At 29.0% G+C, this 13,522-nt stretch overlaps 1 protein-coding gene across 5 annotated transcripts in view; it reads right to left on the minus strand.

The window, feature by feature from the left end:
- Positions 1 to 1,945: 1,945 nt before the first annotated feature.
- LOC118198479 (uncharacterized) overlaps positions 1,946 to 13,522 on the minus strand; it is a 52,815-nt gene continuing 41,238 nt past the window's right edge. For all 5 annotated transcript variants that reach the window (XM_085811571.1, XM_085811569.1, XM_085811570.1 and 2 more), the window contains 2 exons: positions 13,385 to 13,469; positions 1,946 to 5,484 (listed from right to left, as the gene is read on the minus strand). In XM_085811571.1, the coding sequence (XP_085667697.1) occupies positions 5,437 to 5,484; positions 13,385 to 13,469 (133 nt within the window). In that variant the 3' untranslated portion in view covers positions 1,946 to 5,436. The remainder of the gene's footprint in view (positions 5,485 to 13,384; positions 13,470 to 13,522) is intronic.

Below are 13,522 nucleotides of genomic sequence, written 5' to 3' on the forward strand. Positions count from 1 at the left end.
CTAAGCATTAAGCTTAGCGGACTCTTATTCCAACATTAGGATTAATGGACTCTTATTATCTAGTGGAAAATTAATATCACTAGATATAAATAATTAAAAAATCAATTTATGGCTTAGCACTTAAATATTCAAATGCTCCAAAAATTACATCAGAAATATGCAAGTCTTAAAATACTAGTTATTTAAAAAATCTTGCTCACTAAAGCAACTGCAGGTTTAGATTTCAAAGAGAATGCATGAATACAGTTCGATTTAATCAAACTGGAATATGGAAACTGTATTAAAAGTATTTTTGACATAGCCAGTTACTGTTGTTAGTGGTGACAGAATCTTCAGCAAACACAAAATAATAAATAGTTATGCAAGATCTTTACTTGTTGGTTCACTTTGGTTAAGAATGTGATAATTACTTTTAAGTTTTATTAGTAGATTATAAGCTAAATTCTACCTTCTCCTTCTTGGCTTATGTCATAATATTTGGTGAGGTCAAAAAGTTGTGCAAATTCAAAGACATGTGGCATTGTTTAAAAGTAGGAATTTAATTTCAATTGTAGCCTAATGGCATATACGGCACATTGCTGCTGTGTTTTCACTGAGTTGGTGAAAGCCCTAACATACATAAATATATGGTGAATGGAAAGTCCTTTCGAATGGTTGGTTGAAGGGGAAGAGGGAAGGGAATACCCTTGTGCCACTTCTGGGATGTTTCATCAAAATTAGGTTGCAGTTTAACAGTTAGCATGGCCTGGTGATACCTAATATGCATCTGGGAATGGAAATGTGTGGGCCTTGCTTTAACCCGTAACTGTAGTGTAGACCAACCTGTTGTTTAGATTTGAATCAGAATTGTGTATCATAAAGATTCGAATTTTAGCCATAGAGCAAGCAGACTCGTCTTTGTATGACAAACCATTCTTTTTTTTTTTTTGATTTTTAATTTCAATTTAAGCCACCAGGCATGGTTTAATAAATTTTATCTGAATTTTAATGTGATTTGTGTTGACAGTTACATAGTTGTTTAAGCATAAACTCACCAAGAGATAAATCTAAATGTTAGCAACTACATTAAGCATTCATATAATTATTGCATTAATTATATCACTATTTACGCTATTTCATTATTACATATTAGTTACCAAAAAAGTATTTTTTACTGTTTTCATTCAAAAATTATTAATAATTATTTGTATCATTGTAAAGCTACGATTAAAGGTAATATAAAATTTACATGAGTTAAAATATTCTAATTCAAAATAGTTAATTTTAAAAAGCAACATCACTGTTGATAATGCACAGATATAATTAATATGACTAGAAGCATGTATGTATTGAAGTGTGCATTTACCATTTTGCCTCAGGTAAAAAAAATGTCTGGCCCTGCCTGCTATAGAACTAATAATTTGTTTTTTGCAATTTTGTACTTTGCATTGAAATCTTACCTATGCAAGAAGAATATCAAAAGAACTCATTTGATGCAAAGCTTTATCCTGAACACATAATTTAAACTTATAGAGTACAGCTTTTAATATTATGTGGTAGCAAGTCAAATTTAACCCAATAAATGGAAACTTAAGATTTTACAAAATCTTTTAATTTTTTTAAGACAAATACATTATAAACACATAAAAGGCCTACATTTGATAATAAAATATTAAGTAAATTTTTAAATTTTGAGTATTTCACATTTGAGAAAAATACATATGTATATATATATATATATATATATGTATGTATGTATTCATATATATATATATATATCTGAATGCATTTAGAAGGTGACTTTTATAATTAAATTACATATTTAACATATTACAAATCAAACTGTACACATATTTGATTTCAAAATCATTAAAACAACATAAAAAATGAGACAAGATTTAAAAATAATCTCCTCATAATTTGAAAATTAAATTTCAGAGAAAATAATCAATATTTTTTTTGGAAGTTTTCTTTTTTTTTTTTTTTCCCCTAAAGCTTATCGCATACTTCCATCAATAGTTATAGAGGCCATAGATTAAACACGCTATTAGAATGACAGGAACTTAAACCAATTCAGTTAATTTGTAGCTTACACATTTATTTAACTTATATTTTAGTTTTAATGCTGAATCAAAATTAAAGTATATGCTTCATATTTCCTTAGAAAACTGGAAAGTTTGAAAAAAAATATGATTTATATATTTAACCACATGTGCTGGAAAGACACACTATGCATATTGAGATGGTTTTGTTTGAAGACCACCAACAACATGTTATACATGTTGGGAGGCCCAATATCGTTTTAGAATACGGTCAAAAGTCGTTAATTCGGACACCCATAATCCGGAACTCAAAGCTAAACGTTTTCTGCGCATGCGCCGCATCGACACATGCGCATAGGCGTTTACACGTGCGCATAAGACCTTTACGACTGCGCATATGCGTGTGCACAAGCGCAGAATACGTTTTCGCGTGCGCGTTTAATGTATAACGGACAGTATAAGCTAAAATTATCTAATTATCTATTTCAGTTAATGTTGATGATTGCGTTGTTCCTTAATCTTCGAATATGATGCGGCTTATTATTTTTTTGCAGACTGTAAGAGCAATTTTATAAAAGTAAACTTGAAATTTCGATTATGTCAAATAGAATTTCCAATGCTGGAGCTCCCAAAGGATCTACAAAACGAAAGTATGTTTCGATGTCCGTCAAACAAAAAGTGGAATTGCTGCAAAAAATGGATAAAGACATGAAGAAGGTGACAGAGAGGTTAGTGAAAACGAAAAAATTTCGATTGACAAGTTAGTCGGTATTCTCGGAACAGCAGTTACGGTACTTGAACAGCAGAACTTTCTAACTGAACAAGAAATTATGTCTGTTTATAGAATTAAAGAGAAAGTATTATCACATAAAACGAAGCAACTTAAACAACTTACATTGAAAGAAATATTTAATAAAGTAAACAAATAAATATTAAGCTTTTTTTTTTTTTTTTTGTAAATTTTGATACCCTTTAGATCACAATTGTTCTTTATTTCATAAATTACGGTTTCATATTTTTAATTTTAGAATTTCTGCATGCCATCTTATGAGATTTAAACTGATGATCTATAATCCGGAAAAATCGATAATCCGGAATTGCCGAAGTCCCGACGAGTTCGGATTAACGACTTTTGACTGTATAATGATGCGAAAGCTAAGCTAAATCTAAAAGATAATTATTTATCTTTTTTTTACTAATGAAAAATGTAAAAAGATTTGAATGATGCTTTTATTGCATTTTTTTGTAAGAAAACGAACATAGCAAAAGGTATTAAAAAAAAAAAAAAAAATGAAAGATTTCAGATTTTAAATTACGTCCAAAGGAGTGTTTTTTTAACATTTTGTGTGTTACCTTTATTTATTAAATATCATGTTATTTGCACTTAAAACATAAAATTCAGTTCAGTAGCAAGGTCGCAAAATAATTTTAAAATGAGCACATCTTTAGAATTTCCGATAAACAGTTCCGCGCCCGCTGGAGATAAAAAGGTCCCCCCCATAGACTATTGCCATTGCTCGCATTTAAATCATTGAGTTTGTTACTAAAAAATTCATTAAAGTTTTACAAAATATGAAATCGATAATAAAACAAATTCCAAATTTCAAATTTGGTCTTCTACATGCCCATATTCGTAGGAGGATTACGCCATTCAAAATTCGATGGCTCTATGTACCGTTGTTTTATCACAATGCGAGAAATATACATACATTTATGCAGATTTTTCATTTTTCAATTTCTTCAAATATAATGTAGGACACTAACATTTGGTGGCAACGGTTTGAAGAGTGAAACGGACATTTATAGTGATTCAATGCAAAATTGCAAAACAAAAACAATAGTCCTTCAGTGACAAAGCCTCTTTGGACTTTAAAAAAAAAAAAAAAAAAAAAAAAAAAAAAAAAATCAAAACGTTGATTAAATGTAGCAGAATGTATTTAAAAAACTTCTTGTATTCCTGATTATTAAAAAGATGGAGGGATGTGTGCTGGTGATGCACTGGTTTCCAAGCAGTGGGACCATTTTCCAAGAAATATTCCACTCAGAAGGTATAGACAATATCCAAAACAGAAACAACAACAACAACAACAATAATAATAATAATAATAATAATAACATATTTGGAATGATATGATTAATTCTTACAATTCAATATGAACTATTTTAACATTGTATTTGAAAAATTTAAAACTCTTTGCAAAATCTTTAAACTAGATTAAAAAAAATTAAGCTATATGCAAAAAGTTTTATTAATAAAAACTGTTATAAATTGAAAGTAATCTTTAAACTTTGTCATTGTTTACTAATGCAATTTGCTGCACTGATTGATAAAGTAGTTAGTAGTGCCAGCAGTCATATTATCAGGCCAAGGTTCAAATCCCAGCGAAGTTATGAATATGCGTAAATGTATAATATCTATGGCATGAGAGAACTTAAAATATCACTGCACTAAAAGTTTTCTTAAGAAGGTAAGGAAAGAGGAGTAGAACATTCTTTGACTTATCCTTGGCACATAATTCTTCATTACAACTCAATGCGACAAAATAAGTTATTTGATTATGGCAAACCACATAAGAACTTATGGATGAACTTATGAAACTTACCAATGATAGGTGCAATCTTTAATCTGGATTGTGCATAAAAAAGAAGGATTTAATCATAACACAATAGCACTGATGTATTTTATAATGATTTTTCAGTTAGTACTTTCCCACAGAACTGGTATTAAGGAACAATTCATTCAAATGGAAAAAGCTATTATTGTTTAACATATCAAAAGATAATAAAACCTACGGATAATTTTTTTATTAAATTTGCATCTTCAGATATCCTCCTTCAGATTGAACTTTTTATTTTGGAGACAACAGCAAATATTATGAACGATTTTTACATTTTCATAAAAATTACAAAGTCATAAAAGGACTTAGCTTTAAAATAGCTAAATTCTTATAAACAGTAGAATATTCTGCAATAATATATATTTTATTCTGGATTCATAAAGTTTTCTTTCAAAATAATTCAGAGAGACTTAATTTCTAAATTAAAGAAAATATTGCTAACTGTAAACTGTGTGGTTTTTAGACATCTGAGTTATTTGCTGTATTTTAAAGTGCTATTAAATTTCGACACTTAAAAAGAAACTAGAAAATTGAATACACTTTATAAAGAATTTTATATAAAAAACACTTTATGATTGAAACATCTGGTTTCTTTAGAGTCAATTTAATCTACACTTGCAAAGACAATGTTTTAAATTTAATTACGAAATTTTTATCAACAGATGCAACATATTTATTATAAAATCTTACATCACTTCGAATAAAATATTGAAACTTTTACCTATTACATTCACAAAATAAAATGTAAATCATGAGATTTGACCACTTTATTATAAATGGGATAATCATGCAAATCATTATAACATTTTAACTACTTTCCTAGCTGCAATAATGAATTCTTCAATCTGAAATAAATACAAGAAAACCATATTTTCAATAAAAAATTATAGCAAAATCTGATAATATTATACAATATGGTCGAATATTACATACAGTCAAACTTATTCCGAATATTTTTCAGTAAAGCAGCTTTCAAAAATATTTTACACAAAAGGAACGTTTTTTAATAAAATTTACAAAATTAAAAAATAATAATAATAAATAAATATGAATACATTTAAACCAAAAACTGAGAAAAAGTTAAAATTTAAAATGTTTGCATAACATATCTAAAATGGTATCTGATGATGATAATAAAATAAATATATAGTGTAATTAATTTGAAATATACATTATATCGTTACTAATAAATTCCATTTTACTAAACCTGAATGCTTAAAATTCAGTAAACTCCATTTAACTTAATACATATCAATAAATTTTTAACTATCACATAAAAACTGAAAGATATGATAAAATATTTTTTTAAAAATTTATATAACCAGTTATATTTTAAGGTAATCTTCGAACTATTAATTATTATTAACATACTGTTATTATATATATTTTCAATTCTAAAAATGAGAATATCTGAGAATTTAATTAGTTGCTATATGACAAAGTTTCCAGAAAGTGTATTAGCAAGTGTAATAAAATCTCACAAAATTATTTAACAATTTAATCTGACATCTCTTGAATATTTATTGCACACATAATACAAATTAAATATTCAAATTCAATTTTGCAGAAACAGCTTTTATGATTTCTAAAATATTCCTAAGAATGCAGTTAAAAATATGAGACAGATATGATAGCTCCATTTTCAGGCAATTATTGAGCAATTATTATTCAGAAATCACCAGAACACATTTTTAAAAACATGTTTACTGTAGATTTTTAAAGAAAATATTCTCTCTATTCTTACACTTATGCCTTTAGAAACTGATAGATCCTAATGATGACGAAGAAATACAAAACAAGGGCAAAAGAAAGTTAACATGGCAATATTTTAGGGAGAAATATTTTTAGAGTTAACAATTTTAAAATATTAAACAAATATTAAACTTTTTTCCTACAGAAGTAGTTCAACAAATTATTTAAATGTGGTATATGTTATCAAAATTGACTCATTGTTTCTATAGTTAAAAATGAAGTCTTTAAGTGGAAAGTAAAGACTCTTAGATATAAAATTTTTTAATTTTTGTTTCCACTTATGAATAGAAGCAGCTACTCAAATGACTTTAATAATGATGGGTTAATTATTTTTATTTAATATCACTTTGATTAAAATTTCCTTATTCTGAATTTTAGAAGAGTGTGGATACTTATATTTTGAATAGAAAATTGGCAGTCTATCACAAATTGACCTCATTACGTGAAAATAATGTCTTAATTAATAAATTTACACTGTACACTTAAAAATTTAAAGAATGGATTTGTTTAAATTCTATATAAATGCTCTCAGTTTTTTAATTGGAAAGCGAAAAGTGGTAAATCTGTAGAGGATCTGAAAAACAGTTAAAATTAACAGAAACATAAAGTGTTTGCATAATGTTCTGTGAAATATTTTAATTTTATAAAAGAATTTAAGCAAGTAAGGAAATATTTCTAAGGAAAATATTACATAAAAGGTGAATCTGAAAATGATCTTTTAGAGACAGATATGATATTCATATGCACAAAACTTTAAATACACTTACAGCATAGTGAAATGAAAGCATAGATTAAATATTTTAAATGGGAAAATTAAAACTAATAGCAGATGAATTCGCAGAGATTAGATTTGATTGCATGAGAAATATTCTAAAGGTACTTTCTGAAAAATAATTATCACTAAATCACTAAATTAGTTTGACCCTCTGATGTGCACAGTACTTTTTTACGTTTCTGACATTGAATAATGCTAAATAATTATTGTTTTGACTCTATACATGAAGAATCTTTGTTTGAAAAAAAAATTATCTTGCTCTCCTTCGAATGGGGGGGGGGGGGCGAACAGCACACATCTAGGACACTGAAAATATTGTTGATGCAGGGGGGAAGTTACCCGTCACTGTGTACACATTTAATAATTTCTCCAAATAGTATACAGTCTTGTATATCTCGTAAATGAAAGGTCTATTAAAGATATTCTTTCACAAAAAAGTATTATTAAATCTTAACAAAAATTATAACTTATAAATGTAATAGCTCTCTATCTTTTTTTTTTTTTTTTTTTTTTTTTTTTTTTTTTTTTGCATTGTACAACCATATAAAATAATATAACACATTTTATAGAATTAGATGCTTATACCTTTATATATTTACTAATAAAATAATATAGTATGTTATTTGATAAAAATAATATGGTTCAAAATTAAAAGCAAAATTAATCCCCCCCAAAAAATGTGATGATAATAAAAATGGAGAACATATAATTACTTTTCTACTGATTTACATACACTTTCCATTTGGTTAAAGTAGTCTACATAACCCATGTGTATAAACACATGAACTACATAAACCATGTGTTTATACACATGGGTTATGCAGACTATATAACCCTTGATACCTTTTGGACAGAGGATTTGAAATTTTTGTCTAATTTTTTCTTTTCTTTCTATGGATAAGGAATTTATGTGAGAGTAAATCCTTTCACTCCATTTACTTCTACTTCAAATCAGCAACGCATGACGACATAGTGTAGCTCAGCTTGCAGAGTGACAGACGAGCGTTGGAAGTGCTGGAGACGAGATGTGTCAAAGCACTGAGTGGATATTTTGAGATGGAACGGAAATGGACAGATGATCCGTAGATCCATCAAGATGTTTGTCCATAGTAATCAAAAGAGCAGATGGGCCCTTGAATGTATTTTTGAGGACTGTGTGTTAGTCATCACTATATGATCCCTATAGGATTGTTAGACTCACTTTCACCATGAGATTACCAGTTGAATTATTAACTTTTACTTTTTATCTTTTATTTACTTTATTTAATATTAGTAAAATAAAGCATTTAAGAATGCAACAGTTGTGCTCTAGCATGTTTTTTGAAAGTAAATACTACAAAATTTGGTGCACAACTGTGGCGTTAATCCAAAAATAGTGTTCTAAGTAGAACTGTGACAGCTGTTTGGTTAGGTAAAACTCTATTCTTAAGTGCTGAACTGTGTATTGACCTACTGTGAATTTAGTGACTGTTCTTACGAGATGTTGGATTACCGTTTCAAAGTGTGTGGATTACCAATTGAAGATGATCATCTGTCGGGTGAATACAAAACTTTCTTTCCAATATGAAGTTAATAGAAATTCCAGAATTGGAAGCAGCTTTAAAGAATAGTAAAAGTTCTGAAATCAAAAGTTTGCATAAGCTTTTTTTTTAATACTGATGGAGACCGAAATAACCCGAAAAGATTACATGAATTTTCTGGCTTTATATTTAAACCAAATTCTGAAGAATTTAATAAAATAGATACAGTGCAGAATAGTTTTTCTTTGAACGAGTTAATTAAAGTTTGTAATGTATTATGCATACATTCAGAGGGTTCGAAAACGGAAGTAGTAACCCGAATTGTCTCTTTTCTGTGTGATCTGTATTATTTGAAAATATTTTGCATGAAGAAAATAGTGATATTGAAGATGAAACTTTTAAAATTTCTGAAGTAATGCTTGATGATAATCAAAGAAACAATCTTGGTTTTAATGAGTCTCAAGTAAATAAAAGTATGGAGCTTCCAATTCAAGATAATTTTAAACCTCATCTTAGTTTTTCGGATATTGAAAGTATTGTTAATTCTTTTTCTGGTAATGCATATGAAAATGTTGATAAATGGATTATGAATTTGAAGATGTCATAAATTCTTTGAAATTTAGTGATTTGCATAAATTAGTTTTTACAAAAAGATCATTAAAAGGTAAAGCGAAACTATTTATTCAGAGTGAACCTAAAGTTAATGACTGGTGTAAGTTAAAAAAAGCTTTTGAAATTTGAATTTGGTAAAGCTTTTAATTCTGCTGAATTGCATGAAATGTTATGTAAGCGTAAATTAATGCCTAATGAATCTTTAGATGAGTATTTTTTTAAAATGAAAGAAATGTGTTTGCGAGGTAACACTGAAAATGCTTCATTAATTAAATATGTTATTGATGGTATTCCCTATTCTGTGGTGAGAAAACCTATACTATATAGTTGCAAAACAATATCTGAATTTAAACAAAGGCTAAAAAATTATGATAAAATGAGATTGGACAATGATAGGTTTAAAAATCCGAAACCGAAAGTAGACACTCAAATTAAAGATAGAAGTAAGCTTGCGTTATCGAACTGAAATCAGTCTGATGTAAATAAAGTGAAGTGTTTTAATTGCAATGAATTGGGTCATAAATCGTCTCAGGGAGAAAACAAATCGAGTGGGATGAAATGTTTCAAATGTAAAAAGTTTGGGCATAAATCGACTGACTGTCAAAACCAGAACCCCGAGAAGCAAGCAGCTTTAGTGCAGCATATTTCGGATGATATTAGAATTATGAAGACTATAGAAATAAATAAGCATTTAGTTAATAGCCTAGTTGACACTGATTCAGATGTTACAATATGCAGTCTAGAGTTAAATAAGCAAATTGGTTCTCCAAGTTTAAATTTTAGTGATATCACATTGTTCGGTATCGAGGCAAAGCAAACATATCCCATTGGCTTTTTTATTTCTGATATTTTAATTGATGGTTTTTCACTTTGTATGAAGTTGTTAAGTCATTATGTAATCAAATTGTAATAGGTTTAGATGTAATGAATCAGTTTAACTTCTCCTTTACCAAGAATGGCCTTCAAATAATTTCTCATTGGAATAAAAGTAATATCAATTTGATAACTGCTGAGTCATATCAGAATGCTAGCGTTCGTTGTGTTATGGAAAATTTGAATATCGCTGTGTCATTGAAGAATGTTTATGATCTTTTGCAATCGCCTGATGTCCCTGTTAATGTAAGCAAAAGTCCCGAAAGCAGAAGTGGCTTGAAATTTAATTACCTTCCACATCTGGTGAATGCTATTTCTGTCAGCGAGACTGATTTATCGCATATTTTGAATGTGGAACATAAAGAAAGACTGTGTAAATTAATTAATTCATACCAGCCTCGGAAAAATAAGCAATCTGATTTCAAGATGCAAATAAATTTATGTGATGAAATTCCCATCTGTCAAAATAGAAGAAACATGTCTTTCATGGAATAAAAAATTGTTGACGAGCAAATTAAAGAATGGCTGAACGATGATATAATAAAGCCTAGCAATTCTAATTATTCGGCACCTATAGTTTTGTGTAACAAACGAGATAATTCCAAAATATTACACACAGATTATCGGAAATTAAATAAGAAGATTACTAAAGACAAATTTCCACTGCCTTTAATCCCAGAAATACTTGATCAGTTGGAACAATTAAAGGTCTTCACGACACTAGTTTCGAAAAATGGTTTTTTCCATGTAGACATAGATGAAAAGTGCACAAAATACACCGCGTTCATAACACATAATATTGTTTACGAATTTCTTAAAGCTCCTTTTGGTTTATGCATTAGTTCAAATGTTTTTCAAAGGTATATTTATTCAGTATTTCATGACTTGCTAAATGAAGGTGTACTAATTATTTATATGGATGATATAGTTGTACCAGCTAATGATGAAGTTGAATGTTTAGAGAAATTAGAAAGAGTATTCAAAAATGCTTCAGAATATGGATTACAAATAAATTTCAAAAAGTGCCAATTTTTAAAGCAAAAAATTGAATTTTGGAGACATATAATTGAAAACGCCACTATTCGGCCATCACTTTCCAAAACTTTTGTTGTTCAAAATTTTCCACAACCACGTAATTGTAAACAACTACAAAGCTTTTTAGGACTAACAGGATATTTTCGTAAATTCATTCCTCGTTATGCGAAAATAGCTAAACCTCTTAGTGACTTATTTAGAAAAGGTATTGGTTTTAAGTTCGATTCCAAACAGCAGGAAGCTTTTTGCAAATTAAAAGAAATTCTCTCTCAAGTACCTGTTCTACATATATTTAAGCAAGGATATCCATTAGAACTTCATACTGATGCTATTAGTCAAGGCTTTGGTGCGGTACTACTCCAAATGTCTGATGATGGTAGATATCACCAATCCAGTATATGAGTAAGATGACTTCACCGCAGCAAGAGAAACTTTGTAGTTATGAATTAGAAGCCCTTGCAGTTATAGAAGCTCTTAAGAAGTTTAGAAACTATTTGTTAGGTTCCAAATTCAAAATTGTAACTGATTGTAGTGCTTTTCAGAAAACTTTAGATAAAAAAGATTTAATTTCCAAGATTGCAAGATGGGCAATGTTTATTGAAGAATTCGATTATGAAATTGTACATCAATCAGGAAGCCAAATGAAACATGCTGATGCTCTCAGTAAGAATGCTTAAATTTTAACATCATACACATCCGATGTAACTGAGAAGATTCTGTTAGCACAACAACAAAATGAAGATGAACATGTGAAATTGATTGAGAAAGGGGAAAAAAAATGGATTATTCCTGAGAAATGGTATTTTGTATAAATTTGAAAATGGTAAAAATCTGTTAGTAGTGCCAGAGTCATTACAAAACGGAATCATACAGAAGGTACATAAAAAGGGTCACTTTGCTGTAGAGAAAACTGTGAATGCTGTAGAGCAAGAATTCTATATTCCTAGACTGAAATGCAAAGTTGAAAATGTAATTGAGAACTGTATAGAATGTATACTGTACAACAAGAAGCAAAGAAAAGCAGAAGGATTTCTTCATCCTCTACTGAAAGAAAACGTTCCCTTGAGCACATACCATGTTGACTTTATTGGACCTCTTCCATCGACGAACAAGAGATACCAACATATTCTAACTGTGGTCGAGGCTTTTAAGAAATTTACTTGGTTCTATCCAGTAAAATCACCAACTACGCAAGAAGTCATTTCAAAATCGAGACAACAACAGACTGTATTTGGCAATCCAGCCAGAATCATTTCTGATCGAGGTAGTGCCTTTACATTGAAAGAATTTTCAGCTTATTGTACGGAAGAAGGCATAGAACATGTTGAAATTACTACTGATATTCCAAGAGGTAATAACAGATTGAGCGAATCCATAGAATTTTGATTCCTGTTTTGTTGAAATTATCACATGAGGATTCAATGGAATGGTTTAAATATGTTCCAGATGTTCAGAGAATAATCAACAGTACAACTACGAGAAGTACAAAATATTCACTGTTTGAGCTTCTCATACGCACGAAAATGAAGAACAAGAAGATCTAAGAATTAGTGAGACATTAAATGAAGAATATCAAAAGCAGTTGATGCAAGAACGTGATGAAACGAGAGAAGAGGCGAAAAACAACATTTTGAAGTTACAAGAAGAGAATCACAAGCAATTTAGCAAAAGACGGAAGAAACCGAAACTGTACAAGATTGATGACTTGGTAGCCATTCAGCGAACTCAGCATGGGACTGGTTTGAAACTACGACCTTAGTTTCATGGACCTGTGAATCATAAAAATATTTGTTTATGCATATAACACCAATTTTTTTGAATTATTAAGTGTACAACTGTATTCTAGTAAAAAAATTAGACGGACATATGCATTCAAGCCCAGTGAAACTGTTAACAGCATGAAAGTTTTCTTTTATTAGTTGCCAACATGGTTGATATACTCATTTGCATTAGAGATTTTGGTGAGAAAGGACAAACAGCTTTTACCTCACTTAAAATAATCTTATGGTACCTATAGTTTCTTAAACAATAACCAAGACATGAAATAGGAAAATAAATAATATGTGTTTCAATACATGTGTTGGTTTGACTTTCAGACATCAAACAGATATGGCAGAAATAACGTAGCAGAGGCAAATGTTTTTTTAATTAATTAATAATATAGACATTAAATATTACCTCATAAATTTGCTCTAATATATTATCTGGTTGACTATAAACTTCTTTATAGTGTGAAATCTTTTTATGAACCTGATTAATCCACCTAAAAATGAAAGATGATTTTAAAATTAGAGAATAAAAAGTAATGTATATCTT

The sequence above is a fragment of the Stegodyphus dumicola genome, chromosome 2 (assembly GCF_044657685.1).
Source record: "Stegodyphus dumicola isolate Sdum_Otavi_A_Nest chromosome 2, ASM4465768v1".
NCBI lineage: Eukaryota > Metazoa > Arthropoda > Arachnida > Araneae > Eresidae > Stegodyphus > Stegodyphus dumicola.